Genomic DNA, 22770 nt, shown 5'->3' on the forward strand with positions numbered 1-22770 from the left:
GCTGACAGGGGGCGGTGTTGATGGTGATTATGATGCGGGCGGTGGTGATGGTGATTATGACGGGAGTGGTGGTGATGGTGATTATGTTGGCTACAAGACGCGAGCGAGAGTGGAGGGGGGGTGATAATCGCCTTCTCTTGGAATCCGCTGTCCTCCGTCTGGGCCGGTGCCACAAACAGAATCACGGAAAGCTGCTCAGCAGCGAGTGACCCTGCATTTAACCATCATACCCCCCCCCCCCCCTGTTGACATTCGTTACCGCCTCGGCAGGGGAGACCTCTTTCGGGTTGTCACTGGCATCAACGAAGAGCGAAAGGGACCCTCGATGGGCTCACAACACAATTCGACTTCATATCCTGCCGCGAAATACAACCACGACTCAAGACACGCGCATCGCGCAGACGATCATACTACACACGCAGCGCTGTTTAGATGATTATGAATGTGTTTGTTGACAGAGGAGAGATTTACACCATTGGAACCTCATTTGCCAGTAGAAAATATGATAATTGTTTTTTACCCTTTTATCTGGCAACAAAACTGAAACCTTTTTTACAAGGAGTTATGTTTGCATTGACCACAATACCTGCAGCCATAATGCAAACAAAAAACATAACTCTGATAATGTATGCACTGTCCTTTTCACAACCTGTCGACAGTGCCTGGGATAAACGAGCTCCCCTCCTTAAGGCAAACATCTCGCCCGCGGGGCCGATTACATTTCGGTGAATCTTATCGTCGTGGGATTAGAGATTCGGGAGTCTTGCGACGACGTTCCTTCGCTGCGGATTACTCGTGTCGACCCGGCGCTCAACGCCGTCACTTCACCAATGAACTGCTCGACCGCACCAGACAGCACGTGTCTGCTTAATTTTTTGCTTTGCAGAAGGGTGCTTATGAAGCTCGTGAACTATGGATAGTGCAAGTCACTTGCAGGTTTCGGAATGTAAGCTCACTCATTGTTTTATTTTACCAGGTCAGGTCCGATGAGCTGTGTGCAGCTCTTTTGTCGGAAGGGACTTTGCTTCACAAATGACAGCCCAGCGAAGTGGCTTCGTGTGTCAAAATTAAAAGCAGCCAAAAACTCTAAACTCACCTTTCTAAACGTGGAGGGGAAAAATCGGGAGGACCCAGAGAAACATCCACGCGACCACGGGGAGAGAGGCATGCAAACTCCAAAAATACAGCAGGCGCCGGGGTCGAGATGGAACCCCACGACCTGCTGTACACCGGGCGATGTAGTTAACATCTCGCCACCGTGATAATCGGGGGTGGGGGAAGAGGTTGTCATGGTTGGAATGAGTGGAGGAAGTTGGGTTACTGAGATAGGGATTGGTGTGGTGCCCGGAAGTCGGTGACCAATTTGGAAGAGTTCAGGCCAGATGGTGGTGATGGTGGTGATGATGGTGGTGGTAATGGTGATGATGATGGTGGTGATGATGGTGATGATGGTGGTGATGATGGTGATGGTGGTGATGATGGTGGTGATGGTGGTGGTGATGGTGGTGATGATGGTGGTGGTGATGGTGATGATGGTGGTGATGATGATGATGGTGGTGATGATGGTGGTGATGATGGTGATGATGGTGGTGGTCGCTGCGCTACGAACCCGGCGACCCGAGGTCAAGTCCCGCTTACAGCCAACGCCAGTGACGATTCTCTGAACCGGTCGTGGGCCTCCCCGAGGTCGACGCAGCCCCAAATGAGGACCTGGTGTGGTGTAAACATTCCCACTGGGGAGACAAAGGCGGCCGGGCGTGTCTTTGGCCACCCACCCCCTCGTGTGCCGTGCCAGCTTTCATAGGCGCTCGTTAACAGCACTTGCCCCAACAGTCTGTTCAGGCTATACGGGGATCTTTGTCTTTGGTGGCGATTAAACTTCAGATCGGTTCTTGAAGGGCGTGTCAAATGTGCAACAACGGGTGTCGAGCACCTTTTAATAAATCTACATTTAAATTCTACATCAAAATCCCCACGACTTATATGAAGTGGATGTTACGCGATTGCCCTCGTGGGTGTGGGGAGCGGTCGCGCAGCGGGGTAGTGCACTGCGAACCCCGCGACCCGCTCAAGGTAACAGCAGTGACGCTCATCGGAACCGGTCCTGGGAAACCACCACCACCACCACCCCCCCCTAGGGTCGACTCAGCCTCAAATGAGTAGCTGGTGCGGTGTGTACACGTCGTCACTAGGGAGACAAAGGCGGCCGGGCGCGGTGCTGGCCACCCACCGCCTCGTGCACCGTGCCGGTCTTCGGAAGGTGCTCCGCTCACGGCACTTGCCCCAACAGTCTGTTGCAGGCTATACGGGGGATCTTTGTGTTTGTGCGCGTGCGTGAGTTTGTTCGACACGAGAATATTCACGCGTTGCAACAATCCAAATTCACATGCCCACAATGGTTCAAGATAAACATGTGGTGTTTATTAATACTAGTGTCTAAACAAACGAACGAAAAAAAATGAATTACAGTACAATGTTAAATAGCTACAAAGGGGGAGGGAGGGAGGGAGGGGGGTAAAGAGAAATTTACCAAAGTAAATAAAAATGTAAAAGTAAAAAGAGAGGAGTTCGGTTTTTTTTAGTCATTTTCAAAAGTACAAAATAAACGCGGATAAATCGATTCCTTCATGTGACGTGGGCAGGGTGCCACAAATAAACATTTTAAGAGAGCAAAGTACCACCGATGCATTGAGTCTCGATTCAGTTCAGAAGGGGGTGGTGGGGGAGTGCCACACGCCGTCTGGCTGGGTTCACTCCACTCTCGCACCCATTCACCATCGCCGAACGCGAGCGGAAACCTGTGGAGATTCAACGATTTACTCGTTCGGCCACACTCATCCCCGATCGCCTGCCAAACTAATCGCTCGCTCACAACTCACCCCCAACCCCCCCCCCCCCCCCCCCCCCAGATCACTCGCTTCACGCATTAAATTTATTTTGTTCACACTCACCCACCCAGCAATTCACTCGCTTATCCACTCACTCACCCGAAGCACTATCGTCACAAAGTGGTCATGTTTCCATGCAGTCAAATTATAACGCTTCACTCAAGGAAAGTGACAGCCCAATGCGTGGCCCCATTCGTGTGTTGGCGCAAAAGTTCGTTCCCCAACGGATGTTTGGCAAAAACAGAGAGATTGAGGGCGAATGTCCACGAGTTTACGTCCATCCGGTGATATTTCTGGCCGAAAGGCAACACCGTAAACTCGCCCGTCTCTTTTGGCAAGGGAGACTCGAGGCACACAATAATCCCCAGATTTACTACAAAGCTATGCCGCCTATTGCCGAAAAGGCAGCCCCCCTTCTCTCCAATTGATATATTTTCAATAGGGCTTTATTGCCATCACTCACACATGGCAAATTTGACCGAGATTCTTAAGCCATAGATCGAGGCGCACCGGTGAGATTATTTTTCTTTTAAGGGAAACAATAAGATGTATTTTTTTTAAAGGCATTAAATGAATAAATCCAAAATGCCCAACCCATTGCCCCTTCCCCTACTTCTCCCATCGACGTAACAGGCAGGCGTGGTTTCATTCAGCAACAGAAATAAGAAACATTAAATAAAAATGTGAAAACAAAATTGAATCACCAGCGCAGGGGTTTACGGGACACAATCCCACACTGACCTGGGCTGAAAACATTTTCCACGATCCACATGGACCACGAAAGATGATTAGAATTTTAATGAAGAATTCTGGAAAAACAGAGAAATCTGATGAAAGCGTGCCTACTCCTGGTGACCCTAAATATAACCGTAGGCCACGTCCCGCTTAATCTCAGTTCACCACGGGGCATTCTCACCACACACTCACTCACTCTGTCTCTCAAGGCGAATCCACAAGAATTGCTGCTGTGAGTCTGCAAGTCTCGGTGCACTCGGCTGAAGTACCCCTCCTTTTCCCACTGGGACACCCGAGCCAAACCAGTGCAGGGCCGTCACACACGGCACCGGTTTCTTTGTTTCTTCCGCTGGCTCGTTTTGCTTTGCGGCGAATGGCAGGAACAACCAAGCCGCGCGTGGTAGGCTGGCCTCACCACACACCCGTATCTCGCTTGGGACGAAAAGCTGCGTGGCAAATGATGCCACCACATGGTGCACGCGACGTTGAGTCGGCGCACTGCCGAGGACAACGGCGTCGGCTCGGTTCGGCTTTTGCAAGTGGGGGGAGAAATAAAAATAAAAACCTGGCGCCTTTTGTGCCACGCCATGTTGGCTCGACGCGTCCGCGTCGCAAGCTCGGTTGGACACAGTGGAAAGAGAGGTAAACGTGCCCACCGAGGAGGAAGTCTCCCGTCTGCACGGCGGTAACCACAAGCAGGTGGCTGCGGAACGCCACTCGATGCATGCGGCAGTCCATTACGGAAGGTGGGGGGGGGGGGGGGACCACCCTCAAATCCAATGAACACGATTAACACGGTTGTAACAAATCATACCACGAGACCACAAAGCAGCCGATCGTAAGGTCTGTTTACCCGGTCACTTGGATTGAGAACAATTGATATTTCGATAAGGCTTCAAATAAAATTTAAAAAACCCTGAACGGCTTCACGCATGCACCAATGCTGCTTTTCAAGACAACAAATGGCGGCTCGCAGCAACGGGGAAACTCGCTTGCGGGAGGAAACGTGCCGTGCAATGATCCGGGAGTCCAACCACAGGTTTGCAAAGTTCAGTTCGTCCACCCCATCCCATCCACGTGTAAAACTACTGGGTAAGGGGCATTCACACGCACAGCTGTCGATTGGTTGACTCGAGGTAAAGGGGGGGGGGGGGGCGATCCAATTGTGCAGTCGCTCATCGCTGGTCTAAGATCTGAACCTGAGGTGGATTGGGGGATCTAGGTTATTCAAAGGGCTCATACCGTCTCAAGAGGCACAGAGCTGGCACTGCCGAGAAATCGATGTTAGAGCCACCGGCGATTTAAACCCGATCCTCAAGTGTAGCAAGTCGATGGCCTCTGCCTGGTTACTGCAGGCAGAGGCCACTGCACATCTTAATTTGGAAAAAAATTACTTAATGAAGCGTATTTCTTCTCGAGGATAAAACAAAAATTTGCCGTGCGACAAACAGCTCTAAAGCAGTGCATGTGAGAAAGTGCAGTGCCCCGAGTGTGGATGGTGGGGAGGGGAGTTTGAAGGGACCTCCAGAAATATTCAAGTGACGCCATCCGCCGGAGGCTACCCGCCGCCTGTGTGGTGGACGTTTACCCTGCTTTCTGCACGAATTCCAGCCGCAAATTTCATAACCTCGTGACAAGACGCCAGCTACTATATTTGGAAATTAACAGTCGGGGCGGGCGGTCGGGTGGGGGCTGGTAAAATAAAGAAAACAAAAAAATCTACACTTTTTTTTTTACCATGTGAATGTGGAATTTCCACCACCGACCCAGGGCCAAATGCTCCGCTTAATCGCTCGCTCGAGAGTGGCGGCAGGAACGAACGAAAGCGCCACGGCCTACGAGGGCCTTTGCAACCAATCGACAGATGCCGGCTAAGCTGCGAGATATCTGGGTGTCGACGACGGTGGCCGATGGCCGCGGCGAGTGGTGCAATGCCCCTGAAGACTGCAGTCCGTGTCGGAGCTGCTCGTGTCCCAGCGTTGCCGGAAGCGAGAGATTGGTGGGGGGGGGGGGGGGGGCGCAACAACAACAAGAAGAAAAGAAAGGCGCTCGCGAGCTAATTCAAAACGAAAGATTTTTTTTTTACAAAAAAAATGCTCAACGGCAGAAGAGAGACTGTAGTAGTGTGTAGCTAATACTGCAGCGTCACCCTCCTATGCCATAATCAAACGAAAGTGAGAACGATCTTAAACGATATAAAAAAACGTAACCGTTGAGGTTTGCGAAGTTACGAAAAGCTAGCGATGTAGTTCACGACGGGAGATTAGTGTTGGGAGGGAGGGGGGAGGACAAGTGGGGGGTCAACTCCTTGGGTGCCCGGCAACTTTGCCGTTTGCCGGCGCCGAGAGTGGACCGGTCGGCACGCGGCAATTTTTGTTATTTGAATGGTGTCGTCAAAAAAGAGGCAGCCGATGTCCGAAGTCAAGTCGAGAGAAGGCCTCTCTCTCGTCCTTTACGTTTTAACGATCCGCACTCGGAATCTGACCCCTACTCAATGAACGACGACCTCGGGCGGAGTGGGAACTGCGAGAGGAGGAGGAGGGGGGTGGGAAGGCAACTGATTGCACAAAGTTCAAAGAAATGAAACATAAATAACAATAACCAAAACAAAAACATGAAACGAATATTAAACGAAACACGCGGATGGCGGAGAGAGACGTCTACTGGAATCGCGCGGGTGAAACGCCCGCGGCACTTCTTAAGATTCCCGATGGCGATTTCATTTCGAAGGGCTCGCGTCTCATTTCCAAGCGCCTCCTTAACTCGAGAAGGCCTCGGGCTTTCGCCGGGTGGAAGCCGCCCCTCGCTCGACAAGACGGTCGTGTTCCCAAACCACGCGGTACGGGGTGGGGGGGCGGGCGTTTGACCAACAGCGGACGGCGAGCGGTGATGATTTCAACACGGTTGCGTTTTTGTCCCTTCTTAAAAAATGCGGCGCTTGCTTCCCAACACCGCTTTACAAGACAGACACGTGGGGGGGGGGGGGGGGGGGGGCGGCAGCAACGCGAGTCGCACAGAGCCGTATTTTCTGTTGCCTTGCCGTGAAGCTTTACGGGCCCTGCGGCGAGGGAGGCAGCAGCAGCAGGAGTCCGCGTGTGGGCTTTGGAACGAGAGGACGCCGCCCACGCGCCACCGTGCACCTCGCTGGCTCACGGAGCAGTCCCACGATGTTGGCTAGGTGCAGCCTCCACCGCCACCCCCCCCGCCTCAATTCTTGATGGCGGCAGGACGAGAGAACGCTCGGCCTTGTTGGCTCTCGCGCCGCGGTCCTGGGCAAGAATATGTGCGTGGAAGCGGAGAGTCCCAAGCCGGAGAAACCCGAGAGGGAGGGCAGTGCCGAATCGGAGCCTTGCCCGACTATGAACGGGGGGGAGGCGGGCAACGATTAGTGTTTTTGATCAGCGAGAGGGGCGGAAAAAAACGCAACGAAAAGATAAAAACGTAGAGTAAACTGAAGTAGAACCAAGTCGTATTGGAATATCGGAATATCAACCTAGGGTTCGGAAGGTCCGCTCACATCAAATGCCTCTATATATAATATACACATATATATATAATACGATAGTAACAATTTATCCCCGTTTCAAGAGCGTCGAATGATTCCAGAGCGATGGGTAATTCTACGCAGAGAGTGGGGGGAGGGGGTAAACATAAAAAGACTTTCGCAGGCGGTCGGGAAACAAAATACAAAAAAAAAACATTACATCGTTTAGGCTTTCTGTATCGCTCGTTAGGTTTTCAAAGAATCGCGATTAAAAATACACTTCATGACAGCTTTTTGGTTTACATCGCGTGAATATAAATGTGTCGTTGAACCCGCCCACCACCCGACACAGCCAATGAGTTACTAGTACAGCACTAACTGGTGTGTTGGAGAGGTTAAGCCACAACGTTTACAATTCGAGTAGAACCAGCCTCATCAGGCGACAGCCAGACTTGTCAATGCGGTGGCTTTACTCTCCAACACACCCGTTAGTGCTGTACCAGTAACGAACTGGCTACGTTCCGTCCACGTCACGCAACCTCACTAATTGGCTGTGTTGGGTAGGCAGGCGGGTTTGACGGCACATTTACATTCAGGCGTTCTAATCCAAAAAAACCTCCACTGTGGTCGCGAAAGCCTCCTACGCGTGTTAAAAATACACTAAACCAGGCCCGCTCCCCGCAATCCGCAGAGAAATGCGGGCAAGCCGAACGACAAAGTCCTCAACACCCGGGATGGGCGACCGTTGTTTTTACAGCACCTGTAGCAAGTATTGACATGAGCGTCTTTGTCATATCGTGGTACGTCATTATCTTTTTGTTCCATCTTGAATCGTTTTTTTTCAATTTTCTTCCCCCCCCCGACGCCCGCCGTGTTTTCGCAGTCGCGGTTCCACCCTGGGTCCGGCTCCCGCGAATCTCGCTTCACCGCTCGCGCACTCGCCGCTAGACGCGAGCGTGAACCTCGGGAGCGCCAACGGCAACAAAGTTTTCCGTAAATTCTCTCCCTTTGCTTTCATGGCCACATTTTTTTTGTCACGCAAACCTTCCCCCCACCCCACCCCCACCCCCCCACCGTTCCTTTCATTTGACTTCATCTCTTTTTTTCGTTTTCCCTCCAACTTGTTTTGATCTTCATTTATGTACACGACGATAAACTACACCGCGGTCAGGAGAGACGAGAAAAGAAACAAATTCATTACGATCAGCTTTCAGTCAACGGAAAGAGCGACTCCGGTTCAATCGGGCGGGGGAGGGGGGGGACACGAGCGGAGGGCCCAGCCAGACGCTCCCCTTCACATGATGTCCAGGTTAAAGTCGTCGGGGTTCCCCATGGCCATGCGGAACGACTGTCGGCTTCCCATCAGCTCCGGCGGCACAGAGCTCAGGTCCCTGACGGGCGGCCCCCCGGGGGGGCCCGTGAGGGGCGGCGCCACCGACGACGACGACGTCGACAGCTGCGCGGGCGGCGGCGGCGACGCGGGAACGATCGTGCCGGGCGGGAGATGCCCCACGCCGCCCATCATCGCCACCGCGTACGGCGGGGGCATGACGCCCGGCGACGCGCCGACGGCAGAAGCGGCGGGGAGGAGGGCGCCGGCCGACACGAGCGCCGGCGGAGGCGGCGGCGGCGGCACGCCGGGCGCGCCGTACGAGTAGTGGCTCCGCGGCAGGCTGTGGTGCGACGCGCTGGCGTGGCTGCGGTGCGAGCGCTCGCTGGGGGCGCGCCGCACGCTGCCCGTGCGCGTCGTGTGGTCTGACTCGCTGCCGCTGCCGCCGGACTTGGAGTCGGCGCCGCCGCCACCGCTGCTGCCACCCCCTCCCCCTCCTCCCCCTCCTCCGCCTCCGCTTCCGCCGCTGCCCTGGCCCTTGGCGTCCTTCTCCTTGACGGAGCCGCGACGCTCGGCCCCTCCGCTCCGGTTCGAGCCGCTGCTCCGGCTCCCTGTGGTCGCGCCGGGGGGACGACACGGACCGTCGTGCTGCGTTAGGTTACAGCCGGCAACGCTTTCGGGGTCGTTTCCCCGACCCGTCCAACGTCGTCACCAATTGTGTGCATCGGCGTAATTTAATGAGACGAAATATCCTTTCGGATTGCTTGCAGAGAGCGTTGCATCGCCCCTTCTTGTACAGCACGTGCAAGTGGATTACACACAACTCAGATGCTTAAAAAGCTCAAGTGACTTCTGATTGACACAGTAGGGGGCAGCCTTTTCCCACACACAGAATATTTTTTATAGCATTACCGTCAAACCAATATTATTATGTCTGAGGGGTGAAATTTAGCCGAATGAGTGCCAAACCATTGATGGCCGGGTTGATACCATCAACTCGGTATATATCAAATAACTTTGCTTCAATCCCAGGAGGATGTGTGGATTCGATCATAATCATTCACGCCAGCTCAGCACTCTCGCAATGCTTTCAGACGGGCATCTCAATGATTCACTCTTCCCCTGTGAACGATTTGAAAGAATAGTTACAACTCAGGATTGGGATTCAACTAAGGAATGGATTCACAATCCACGAATCAAACGAGAATTGATTATTCCCACTGCTGAAAACTACGTGAAAATGTCAAAGTCACGTTAATGCAGCAAACAGACTTTGCAGGAGTGCTGATGAGTCCTAATTATTATAAAACCAGTTCACTGCTGCTGTCAGTTGCTTACATTTTCATAAATTTATTTTGATTGTGATCGAAGACAAAGGAACCACAATGCACTGTTGGGGTTTTGCATAATGCACAAATGGCTGTGTGCTTTTCACGCATTTTTGCGTCTTGATTGAAAACAGGAGGCACAAACAAGATGACAGCGGGGAGCGCTCATCATAAGCTCGCGTGCTTGCACGTGACACGCATGTTCATCGTCAGCCACAATCAATCCACCGCTGGATAAAGGCCTCCCCCAACCGTCGCCCCATCTCCCACAATCTTGCAACCGAACGCATCCACCCGGCGCGCAATCCGATTTCACCTCTCCCACCATCTCCTTCTGCGACGCGTCCCCTCCGCTCGTCCGCCACCCCACGGCACACACGCGGCGTCCTTCCGCGTGCGCAGGGCGGCATCGTAGCACGCGCCGGCGCACAAGAAGAGCCCTCCCGCTCGCCGCGCCCGTCAGAACGGCCGCCCGCGCCCCCACGAGCCCCCACGCATCCCCCGCGCTGGCACACGTACCCTCGCTGTGCTGGCTGCCGGCGCTGCCGCTGCCCTGCTCGGGGAAGCCCGGGGGCAGCGGGCCGTACGGGTGCGGGGGGTAGGGCGGGTAGGGGAACGCCGTCTGCAGGGGCCACGGAGCGGCGCCCGGGTGGGGCAGCGGCGCCAGCGTGTCCTGGTCGGAGGCGCCGCTGGAGCCGTCGTGGTCGTGGATCGACAGGTTCGCCATGTCTGACGGGGAAGGCGTGGGCGGCACGGGCGGGATGAGCAGGTGGGGATTATTTCAAAGTGTTGCTGCGTTTGGTATTCGAGCCGTTATCATAGCGCAGGGATATCGCGAAGGCCCCGTCTCTCACGGACGGGTCTGGCCTGCGGTAGTTTTGCAGCAAGGGGGCGATGTTGCGACGTGGCTCTACCCCTGATGAGCCACTTCATCATTTGTGGCCAGGTCACTTCTGAAAAAGCTTATCTCAGTGGACTTTACCTGGTTCAAATAAAATGTTTCTTTACATTTTTTGAGTGAATTGCTTACCTTTCCTGAGCTTCATAGTGCATCGGATTCCTCCAGTATTAATAAATATTGTGGTTCCAATTTGCGAGTGATTTTCTAATGACGCGAGCAGGCATCACCTACTCATGCACGAGTTATGTCACAGGATCATTAACGTGCACCACGAAGCGGGAGGTCCATATTTGTATTCAGTTGATACACCGGCTGTATTAGAATCAAGGCGGATGCCGAGCTCGAACTGCGAACCCTCTAAACACAAGCGGCCAAAGTGCACCATCGCTCGCTCGGGAAGGCGAGTGTGTGCGCACGAGAGAACAGCGGCCAGCGCCGGTCTTAGTTGGTGGCGCAGACTCAGTTGGCCACAGCGGCTGGCGCTCTGTGGCTGTCGGTCAAGTGTAGATGTCGTTATGCGGCATGCGTCCGCGCGTGTGCGTGCTTCGTTAGGTCACGGGGCGTGCGTCCGTGTACGCACTGCATCATTATCGTCCCTCGGTAACAAAAGGTTGGCTACGTATGGTGCGAAAGAAGTTCAACATACATACATAAAGGCAGCCACTGTTACAATACTGTATGTGCTTTAGCACATGCGCGCGCTCATGCATTCGTGCCTGTGCAATTGCGTGCACACGTCCCGGCGTGTGTGCGTTCGTGTGCGCGTGTACGTCTGTGCACGCGCGCGTGTGCCACGTACTGCCGCAGAGGTCGCCGAAGATGTAGTAGCACTGCTCGGAGAAGGTGATCTTGTTGACCGTGTGGCGGATGAGGCCGGCCTTGAGCAGGTTGCAGGCGTACTTGCGCGCATCCCGCCGGTCCTGGAAGCCCTCGAGGTGATTGAAGAGCCAGTCCACCAGGTCCGAACCTGAGAGAGAGCGAGCGGGCAGACGGGGGCGGGTGTGGAACAACGCGTCACGTCAAACAAAGAGACGCGCGAAAGACCAAGCCACAGATCCGCTTCAATATGCTTTCGTTCGCTGGCAAATCTTTTCACGAATTCCCCCAAGCACCAAACGCACGCTCCCTCGATAAACGAGCGTGGTCCAGCTTGCCGTTGACGAATTCGTCAGTTCCCTCCTCCACCGCCGCTCCGCACCCCCCTCAGGCAAAGGTCCTCGGTGCGGTCGCTCACCGATGAAGGCATTGGGGATGGTGATCTTGAGCCACATGCGGTCTCGGACCTCCAGGCCCGACTCCGGAGAGGCCATCGCCTTCACTACCGTGGCCATGTCGCTGTGTATGGAGAGGTGCAGCTCATCGAACCCTGCCAGGGAAGGGCACGGGAGAGAGGGAGGGAGGGAGAATGGGACAGGATGGGAGGGAGTGGAGGGGGTGGGAGGGAGTGGAGGGGGTGGGAGGGAGTGGAGGGGGTGGGAGGGAGATGGAGTGGAGCGGATGGGAGGAAGTGGACAGGATAAGAAAGAGGGAGCAGAAAGGAGGGGAGGGAGAGCAGAGGGGATGGGGAGGGAGTGGAGGAGATGGGATGGGGAGACACGGAGGGAGTCACGTCAGCACAGTATAGCAATCACCACACCCTTGTAATGACACAGAGGATGTTGTGCGTGTGCATTTCTAGACATGTACCAAGACATTTATTCATCAATAACATTACATCTGTGCACTTAAGGGACATGTATCAAACAGCACGATGCATATGTGGGTGTTATCGGTTATATGCACGCGAGTGAGTGCACTAGTACATGCGTGCATGAGTGCATGATTGTTTGAATGACAGAATGCGTGCGTTCTTGAGTGCATGCGCGCCTGAGTGTGCGGATGTGTACGTGATTGTGCGCAAGTGCATGTGCGCGTGCATGCGAGAGAGTGCGTGAGCACAAGCGTGTGTGAGCATTAGTGTGCGTGAGTGTGCAAGCGATTGAGTGTGTGAGTGTGCGAGCGAGTACGTCAGTGTGCGAGCAAGTGTGTGCGTGAATGTGCGAGCAAGTATGTGCGCGAGTGTGCGTGTGCTCGCTCACTCTCGGACTCAGGCACGGAGCTGGAGATGGAGGAGGAGGTGGACGTGAGGGCGCTCATGGAGTGCGTCATCCCGTAGGGGTAGGCGCCCGTCATGGCCGCCGTGTGCGACACCCACGCCGCGGGGTCGATGGGCCGCACCGGCTCGCCTGGCTCGACGCCGACGCCGCGGCAACCACAACCGCACCGCAAGCAACAACAACCACCACCACCACAAAACCGCAGCAACGTCCACCGCAGGCGCACGACCACAACAACCACCACCGCAACCGCGCAGCCACAACAATCGCCACCACCACAACCACACGGCCACAACAACCACCACCGCAACAAGCACCATCACAACCAGGGAGGAGAGGGGGGGGGAAGACAACCACGGTTAAGTCACGCTTCGTCAAATGCAACCAACAGGTACCAGCAACCAACTCGACAGATACCAGCTTGGCTCGGTCGCCGGGTTCATAACGCGGCTGCGCTAACTGCAACGCCCACTACTGGGCGCCCAAACATTCCCCCCCCCCCACACAAAACCATTTTGGGGAGATTTTCTATGTATGTCCAGACCATGAACATCCAGTAAAAACACATGGATACACAAACTACGTTGGTTGAGGTGCACAGACATAAATTACAACAAAAAAACCCGGCCTCCTTGATCGTTAACACTTCCATGTAACGACGAGGGTATAACGGTAGGCTAATGTTTTTGGCCAAGGGCTCTTCTTCAGGCACGTTGACAATGCACGAGGCTTCAACAAAGCCGTTGTTTGTGTGTGCACGATACCTGCGTGAAGCCGTATGCGAATCAACCATTTGAGAATGGCTCGCATCGTAAATTTGGTGAACCTGAATTGTGGCCGCACCAGGTCGACCGCTGCTATCGAGGTTATGGGATACGAGGGGAGCTCTTGCTTGATTGGGCGGGAGGGTAGAGGCGGGTGTGGGGGCGGGGGCAGGGGGCGGTTCTCCGCAAGGGAGCCTCGTGATGGAGGCTGCTACTCGCTGTCTCGGCGTAATGCTCCCAGGCAGTAGCGTCAGTGTTGTTTGTGCGTGCACAACGGAGTTCACGTGCGTTTAGGCAGGAAGAAAGACGGGGAGGGTCTGGCGGCACACACACTCACTGCGTGGGATGGTGAAGTATCCGCGCGGCGTGGGGTCCCAGCACTTGGCCACGGTCAGGGTGATGGGCCTGTTGGATGCGGCACGCAAAAAACACAATATAGGGAAAATTATGAAGGCCGACACGGCGCACTAGGGGGTTGGTGGCCAACGCCACGCCTGGCCGTCTTTGTCTCCCCGGTGCAGAAGATTAAACACCGCACACCAACTACCCATTTGAGGTTGAGTCAACCTCGGGGAAGCCCAGGACCACTCCAAATATTCTCCACTGTTACTGCGAGCTGGAATCAAACTCGCGTTGCCGGGTTCGTAGTGCGGTGTACTAACCACGGCACTACAACTCTCGAAGCGGCACAACAACAACCGCCATTCGCCACCAAGTGGCGGTGGTGTCACCACGGCGCTTGTGCCAGACTATGTACATGCACATACACACACAGATGGCAGCGCGCTCACAGAATCCATATAGCGGAAGCTGAACCTCGCGTAAGCGCATATACAGGTTGGTTGTTTTTTTTAAACACTGACAAGCAACACTCTGCAGACCATACAAATGTTTTCGCCCTTTGAGTGGATAAAAAAGAAAAAACAAGTCTCCCAAAGTGAGTTTAGAAATATGTTTTGTAGCGTCACCCTCTGGGTCCAGTTTCTGACAACAGGTCGATGCGCAGCTGGTTGCAGAGTTACAATGAAAAATGGTTCGTCTCGTGAGATGCTGCTGCTGCTGCTACTGCTCATAACAAATGGAATGTGACTACTCGGGAGGTGAGGAGGGGGGAAAGGAAACGAAAATGAATATGCATGCACCAGGACGCGAGCCTTTGGTGCAGATCACTAAACTTTGCAGTTCATCCAAAGTGAAGGAGACACCGTGGGGACCGCAGAAGGAAGCCACGGGACGAGGGGGAGAGAAGAGGACAGAGCGGGCGGGCCGATTTGGGCCAAATCCCGCACACACGTGGCACGCTTACTCCTCAAAACAACATGGCATCTTGCGTTAAACAGCCAGGTGACGAGATTATCGCAGGCACGGGCACGCAATGATGCGCCGATCCATCTGTCACAATCGCTACCTGTGCTCACGATTGCGGTGAAAAATTGTTTGCAATTGCGTGCAAATGATAAGCTAATGTTACATGTAGGTCAATGTATTGTAAATTTTGCGGGTTTACTCTACAACACACCGGTGTGCTGAACTAGTAATGAATCGACACGTTTTGTTAACCAGACAAACCTTACTAATTGGCTGTGTCGGGTGGTGGAGGATTTAACGGCGCATTTATATTTACGCGATCTAATCCAAAAAAAGTCTATTATGGATAGGTCAATGTAGTCAACAGAAGTGTACTATCGAGTTGAATCATCAACTTGAATTATGACACTTCATCAAATGACTCGGGTGCAAGGGGGATGCTTGGTGCCATTACAGGCCTCATCAGTCACAATAAAAAAAATTAGCGGAGAGAACCAAAAAATTTAAATACGTCAGAGGATGCGTGACGTAGAAGGCCCATGGGGCATCACGTGCCGCTAACACTCGGCGCTAAGACGAACGAACGCACGCGACCGTCTAAATCCGGATTCACCCGCGAGGACTTGGACCTGCCTGACCCTAATGTGCCAACCGGCTTCCGGACCAAAAATAAATCATCTCGGGCGGGAGAAGGCCAGACGTGCGTGTGCGCATGCATGCACGCGAGCGAGCGAGCGAGCGAGCGATTAGCCCCAGCTTGGGACGTCACGCACGGATGCCTCTTACCCACCATCTCAGCAGTGTGCTCGCTCATCGACTCCGACAAGGGTACGGTGGGGTTTTTTTTTTCTTTTCACGACTACACAATTAATACCAAAATAACATTAATAAGCAATACTAATTAAAATTGGGTGAATATGCCAGTCGAGGTGTACTGGCACAAATGAACAAAAAACGCTCGCCATCACTCGCACTGCATTTTAAGGGGACGACCTCTTCTCGCGCTCTGGAGCTATCCCTGCTCATTTCAAATGTCGTCACTGCCGTAACCAAAGGGAGAGCACTCGGGAAGCAAAGATCATTCGAGTCATAGGCCCACGGCACGCGCCCTGGATTGTGTGGGTGGAGAATCGAGTATTTTTGATTCGTGTGCATTTCACGTGATAGACTTCACGCAAAATCCTGCAGGCAACGACAGACGCAACGTGCTCCGCAATACCAAAATAAGGAAACGATTATTGAATCGAATCGCGATCTTGAATCGCGACATTCATCAAATTGCGAGGTTGGGGAGGGGGGGATTGGCAGGGGGAAAACATAGTCCTTGAAGATACAAACATCACCAAACATAACACTGCGTGCAACTCAGCCAGAAAGCTGCCTATTCTAGATTTGAAGCTTTCGTGACTGCAAGGATTCATATTCTTAGGTAGGTAAAAAATTTTAATTAATAAAAGTAAAATAAAATAAAAATCACGACGTTTCGGAGGCAAAACAAGCTTCCGTCTTCAGGTGGAACCGTCACGGCACGACTACTGCATCAATTAATTTTAATTTTTTACCTACGTGACTTTACCGAGAAAGCTGCCTCCCAACTCTCACGGCAGTGGAGCAGAGCTGGGTTCACAGGAGATTGACCTTTACATCCTGGGGCATACGCGGCTTACATAGCATTGACACGCTTGTCGTCTTAAGTGCGGGAAGGAGGAAGGGGAGTGAGGGACGAGCGAGAGGGGTGGGAGGGAAGAGGGAAGGAGGGAGGGAAGAGGGAGAGAGGAAAAAGGGAGAGAGGGAGGAAGGGTCACGTACCCTGGCTTGTGCACGATGTCCCGCAGCACCCGCACCGCATCGTCGTTGCTCATGTTCTCAAAGTTCACGTCGTTCACCTGCACAGCGCAGCAGGGAGAAGGGAGCATGAAGAGGATAGAGAGGTGGGGGGAGAGAAGAACACGTCTGTACGTATGTTGAACTTCTTCCGCGCCGTACGTAGCCAACCGTGCAAATCGGAGGTGCGGGGGTACACGTGCAAGACGCACAGACAGACAGCAGTCGCCACTCGGGTTCACGCACAAAGCAGAGGCCAGACACTTAACCTCGCAGCTTCCTGAACTCGGCACACACGGCCATCAACTCGTCAAAAGCCCGGGTGACGGCAGGCAACACACCCCCCTGCGACCCCTGACCTGCAGCAGCATGTCGCCGGGCTCGATTCGCCCGTCGGCGGCAACGGCGCCTCCCTTCATGATGGAGCCGATGTAGATTCCACCGTCTCCCTTCTCGTTGCTCTGTCCCACGATGCTGATGCCCAGGAAGTTGTACTTCTCTGTTTGAAGGAGATGGGGAGATGATCATGATGATGATGATAATAAACAATTACTTATTTACCAAGGTTCTGCTAACATTGGGATGTTTGGCCAACAATAACGACGTTGTAAGTCTTTGGCTATGGGGGGGAAATTGGAGAACACGGAGGGAACAGCCGTAGAAATGCGCCTTCGTGCTGCGAGCCACAATTGTTAACCGCTGCGCCACCCTGTCGTGATTTAATACGTAACAAGTAAGGAGATATCGTGGATTAAACAACAATTTTACACGTGCGATTGTCTTCGGAAGTATTTAATTGGCAGTATGGAAGCTTAAGGGTGGCTTTGCATATTCATAAATAGTTGTTTTTTGCTCAATTTGGCTGTCCATATCATTTTTACCCAAATCGCACGAGGGGTCATGTGTGTGTATGTAAGTGGTGTGTAAACATTGCCACTAGGGAGACAAAAAGCGGCCGGGCGTGGTGTTGGCCACCCCGCCCCTTCGTGTGCTGTGCCTACTCGCGAACAGCGCTTTGCCTCAAAAAAGTCTGCTAATGTTATAGGGGCGGACCATCTTTGTCTTTAGTGCGTGTGAAGGTTCGCAGTAACGAGCGCGTACCCATGTTGAGCGTGACCGTGATGATGTTGAGCGACATCGTCGAGTCCGTGATGCTGCTGAAGGAGGACGACTGAAACAAGAGCGGACGTGAGTATGTACGGGAGATCATCGATTATTATCCGGCGGGGGGGGAAGGGGGTGCCGGATTTTCTAAAACGCCGGAAAATATATATAATAAAAAAAAAAAAGTTATTTTGACACATTCTTGTATAACATTATATTTGTTGGTGGTGTATAGGTTTTTTTAGCGTTTAAAATGTCGATTTAAAGCTTTCGTGACTGCAGGGATTCATCTTCTTGGTTCTTTCGGTAAAGTCACGTAGAAGGGACAGACGCTGTCTCCCCGACAGACCTGTTCTTCACCTGAGGAAGGCTGCTTGCGTTGTGGCCGAAACGTCGTGAAAATTATTTTATTATGTTTTATTTTTATTATTTTATTATTTCCCTTCTACGTGACTTTACCGAAAGAACCAAGAAGACGTTTAAAATGTGTTTACCATGTGAAATTGGCATGGACATACGAATAAACAAAAATAAATATCCTACTGTAAAACGATACTGTATTCCCTGGACTGTACTTCCCATTCCAATCTCGAAGACTCTGCATGGGATGATCAGGGGTGTAGAAGTGTCCACTGAAATCAAGCTGAGCTACTTTTTTCATCCCGCACACGGTGCCAATCGCCAGACTGGTTACAGCCTTTGGAGCGGTTTTGCCATTTTCGCCAGATCGGCCCAGGACCGCCGGATAATGTTGGAATCCGGATAATTGCACAGTGCCGGATAAATCGGCGATCGACGGTACGTACGTTGAACTTCTTTCGCGCCGTACGTAGCCAAGCGTGCTAATGGAACGCCCCTGTCACAGCCGCAAAGCGAGGGCAGCTTTCGCACTAAAACAGTCACCTTGCCCGTCATCGTAGCGTGGGCCCGGCTGACTCGGTGTAACATCAAGTTAACGTTTGTTTTGTTTCATCAGGTGAGAACCCCAGATAACAGGATAGTCTCAATTGCATTATCGATCCTGGTGCATTAGTCTGCCAGTAGGGGGCGATGACTGCTATGTATAATATCGATTGAATAATTGGCAGGTAAATTTCAAATATTAGCAAATTTGGACCCACAGCTAAAAAATAACAATCGGCGTGTAAAGCGCTCGTACACGATTTGATTTGGTTGGCCGTGCTGTGTGGTGGATGAGTCGTAACGACACGAAATTGGGCAGGTCCCAAAAAAAAAATTCTATAAATTGTGAATCGTAATATTGTCTGCGAATACAACCTTGCACGTTAAATTGACTTTACAGATATGCTGGTCTACTCTACATTCAGAAAGCTAACCGTGTATAATGCTCTACCACAAACACGTTTACGACGCTTTACAGACACGCTGCCAGAATATTGAGAATCAGTCATTTATTTATACCGGAGAAATACGATGAGCTATCAAGCTCTTGTTCGCAATTGTCCAGTGCCACGTGGAAGCACGCAGCCTCTCATCGCAGGCTGCAGCCCTGGCGCACAACACCGCACGGGAAAGTCCTTCCCCACCCCACCCTGCCCCCCCCCCCCCCCCCCCCCCACACACACACACTGCCGTACCCGGTCGAGCTGCTGGGGCTGCGGTTTGCGTCGCCGCCGCCGGTGACGCTTCATGAGGCGCGACGCGCTGCTCTGCTCCGTCGAGCAGCTGAACCTGCCGAGCAGCGTCCGCACGCGCGCGCCGTTAGCGTCCGCCCTCACGCGGCACCGCCGTCGCCACCGCCGTCGCCACCGCTCGCCTCCAAAAATCACCATGTCACGCTTGCCGTCAGTGGCGGCGCAGAATTTTTTTTTGCAGTGCCCTCCGCCCCCCCCCCCCCCCACTACCTCACGCCACCTTTAATTTTCGTCAAAAAAATTATTCTCTAGCGAGAAGGCGGGAGAGCTGTACGCAGGAGAGAAATGTGGTGGGATTAAAGAAGCAGATGTAGTGAGATGAAAAATGTCGACGAGGTGGAGATGAGAGAGATTACTTGGCCTGTACGTTAATTGGCTTCTTGTTTATTCTGATTTGAATCCGGGCTGATGTTGAATGCACCCCTCATTTGTCGTGAACCCGGGACCCCTTGAGCTGCTATGGGCCCGAAGCCTTTGCCTGCTTTGCTTCTGACTGCCACTGCAACAGAATGCCACTGGCCTCTAATAGTGCTGTTGGACTACAATGCATTTCCCGGTGACAAAATCACCATGAAATGCATCACCCTATCTTTCCAAAGACCCATATCTTAATGAGAGGGTCTTTGCCTTCACCATCTGGCCGTGCAACAGCGTTGGCTTAAGTGAGCCCGACTCGGCTGATGAGACACTGCATGACGAAACCAGAGTTCACTTGTGGAAAATCAATGCTGCTGATATGCACTCCCAGAAGGTCGTTGGGCCTAAAAAATTTACTTTATATCTACTTCACATTGATAGCGATGAGTATAAAAGAAAAGCGCAAGCAGGCTTAAGACAGAAATGATACTACGAGCTGTGGCGGTCAGCAGAGGGCGGTACAGCAAAACCCGCCGCCGAGCCATCCTCTATAGTCCCACGTTTAGCTCCGACCCCACCTTCATCGACATTCACCGACCAGCGTGACGAAGTACGGTCAAGTGACCTACACATCTCCGCATGGCACGGGGAGACCCTCATCCAGCGGTGGGTTGACAAAAGGGCAGTGCGTGTACAAAGGAAGATGGAAACACGACGAACGCGAACACGAAACCCGTACCGCGTGGACACACGTACCACGGTGGCGTTTCTCGCGCTCTTCTCCACGAGGCTAAAGCATCGTTCGTAAGAAAAAAAATCATGGTCGGGCGCCCCTAAATATATAGCGAACGTGACTGCATCCACGTGGTCAGTCGAATGTCACGTGCAATTACGTGTGAATGCGTCAGAGCGCAGAAATCACGACAGCGCACAGGGGAGCGCCTGACCATGGCTTCAGTCTGTTTTCACAACAGCGCAGCTTAAAACACATTTGCGAGAGAGCCCAGGATCCCAAGACCTTTGGCGGGAATGTACGAGACTACAGCTGCCTGTTGATTGGGTTGTGCGTGTCATTTAAAGATCCAAGCCCTGAGACATAGACAGCAGACTTTGACGAAGCCGATTTAATTCATAAAAAAAGTTTGTGTTTTGGTTAAATCGCATAAATATAAATGCGTTATTAAACACGCCACCACCCGACACAGCCAATAAGTAGGGTTTGTCACGTAAACAAAAAGTGCCAATAAGTTACTACTTCAGCACACCGGTGTGTTGGAGAGTAAACTAACAACATTTACAATTCGAGTATGACTTCCGCTGGCGATTACAACCAGCTGCGTCAGGCGATTAACCTGATAATTGTAAACTTGTTCCAGTTTTCCTACAACTGCAGTATTACGCAGGGCGGCCGCTGGGCTCGAACCGCGAACCTCCGCAACTAAGGCGGGAAGAAGAAACGCGCCACCGCTCGGGCACGTCAGCGCCCCTCCTGACCTGCTCGTGGAGCCATCTTCGTCAGAGTCGAAGAAGCTGGTGGAGTCCAGCTCGCTGCTCATGAGCGTGGACGAGCTCTCGTACCCGCCCAGCGCGTCCCGCTCCCTCCGCTCCTTCGGCTGCCCGTTAACTCTGGGCGCTGGTGGGGGGGGGGGGGGGGTCAACAGGGACAACAGCGAGGGCATGCCCACACTCACGTCACTAAACGACACCTGCCAACTTTCGACAATTTAACAATACTTTGAGCTCGTCAAGGAGCATAAACAATCACGCGAACTCCGGTCATCCACGCAGCAGCGGCTTTTTGCTGGCCGTCAAACAAAGACGGTCAAGCGCATCGCGCGCTTTCAGATGCGTTTCTGCGGCCGTCTGGAACGCTCTTCCTTCCGATATTAGGGAGCCACTGGAACTATGCACTTTTCAATCATTGAGATTGACAAACTCACTTCTTTAGGACCGCTTTTTGTGTTTAGTTTGTTTTCCTTCCACCGTACCTCCGATTGGCAAGATTGGCTACGTACGCTGGAAAAGAAGTTAAACATACATCCATAAATCTTGACTTAAAGCTTTCGTGACTGCAGGAATTCATATTCGTTTGGGTCTTTCGGTAAAGTCACGTGACTTTACCGAAAGACCCAAAGAATATGCATACAACAGCAGCGGCAATATCATCACATTTACTGCACTGCGAGTAGCGCCTTCTGTGGCGAATGGCTCCAAGCGCTCACAGCAGGGTTGGGGAACCTAGCCCCCCCCCCCCCAGATTCCCCCGTCGGTGGGATACGGGCCCACACAACTGCACGTCGCATAGAGGCCCGCAACTTTGATAAGAGCCGCAAACGATATTAAGTTTATCCGTCACTGCAAGCATCTTATAAATCGGATAATGGAGTCAAGTATTGTTGACCTGCCCACACGGCCGAGCCGCTTTGTCGCTGCGAGGAACATCCTGCAGTGTTGCTTGTTGTTCTTGTGTGGACGCCCGTCAAAGGTGTTTTAAAGCCGTGTTCCTCCCTCTGGAAGGGAAAGGTTCCTCAAGACCTGGCTTAGTGTGACTATTAAAAATGGTGAAGGTGGGGGGGGGAACCCCTCCTTTCTAATCAGCAGAAACCTGATGGATGAGTGCAGCTGGGGGTGCGACAACTTTGGGCGGAAAACATAATTTTAAGAATAGTGCGGATAAACAGGTGGATTATAGTGCAGAAAGGCAAATAAATCCATGTGTGGCACTTGAACAAACTGTTGGGAAAGTGCACGTGGGAGAGGCGATTAATGTCACCATGGTGCACGAGGATTTGGTGGTGCACAAGCACGCATAACAACAACAGCAATCATTTAAGGTTAATTCTCGACCCCGAGACTGGTTCTGATATCACTCTCGCCACCGACGTGATGGCCATTCCCAGGGATTAAACTCAAGTCACGAGGTTCTTAGTGCAGCGCACTTCCCCGAAGATCCCCCGTATAGCTTCAACAGACTGTTGGGGCAAGTGCTGTTAGCG

General features: G+C 52.7%; 1 protein-coding gene across 4 annotated transcripts in view; it reads right to left on the reverse strand.

Moving 5' to 3' along the window:
* Window positions 1–2944: 2944 nt before the first annotated feature.
* The window catches only part of DVL3 (dishevelled segment polarity protein 3), a 55668-nt gene continuing 35842 nt past the window's right edge, over window positions 2945–22770 (reverse strand). For 3 of the 4 annotated variants that reach the window (XM_061566063.1, XM_061566064.1, XM_061566066.1), the window contains 11 exons: window positions 21269–21407; window positions 19361–19454; window positions 17760–17829; window positions 17018–17157; window positions 16644–16720; window positions 13863–13931; window positions 12745–12902; window positions 11901–12032; window positions 11466–11633; window positions 10285–10494; window positions 2945–9048 (listed from right to left, as the gene is read on the reverse strand). In XM_061566063.1, the coding sequence (XP_061422047.1) occupies window positions 8402–9048; window positions 10285–10494; window positions 11466–11633; window positions 11901–12032; window positions 12745–12902; window positions 13863–13931; window positions 16644–16720; window positions 17018–17157; window positions 17760–17829; window positions 19361–19454; window positions 21269–21407 (1904 nt within the window). In that variant the 3' untranslated portion in view covers window positions 2945–8401. The remainder of the gene's footprint in view (window positions 9049–10284; window positions 10495–11465; window positions 11634–11900; window positions 12033–12744; window positions 12903–13862; window positions 13932–16643; window positions 16721–17017; window positions 17158–17759; window positions 17830–19360; window positions 19455–21268; window positions 21408–22770) is intronic. The other variant, XM_061566065.1, reaches the window with a different exon arrangement.

Source organism: Lethenteron reissneri, chromosome 36 (genome assembly GCF_015708825.2).
Source record: "Lethenteron reissneri isolate LAM-NWPU_2019-01 chromosome 36, ASM1570882v1, whole genome shotgun sequence".
Taxonomy (NCBI): domain Eukaryota; kingdom Metazoa; phylum Chordata; class Hyperoartia; order Petromyzontiformes; family Petromyzontidae; genus Lethenteron; species Lethenteron reissneri.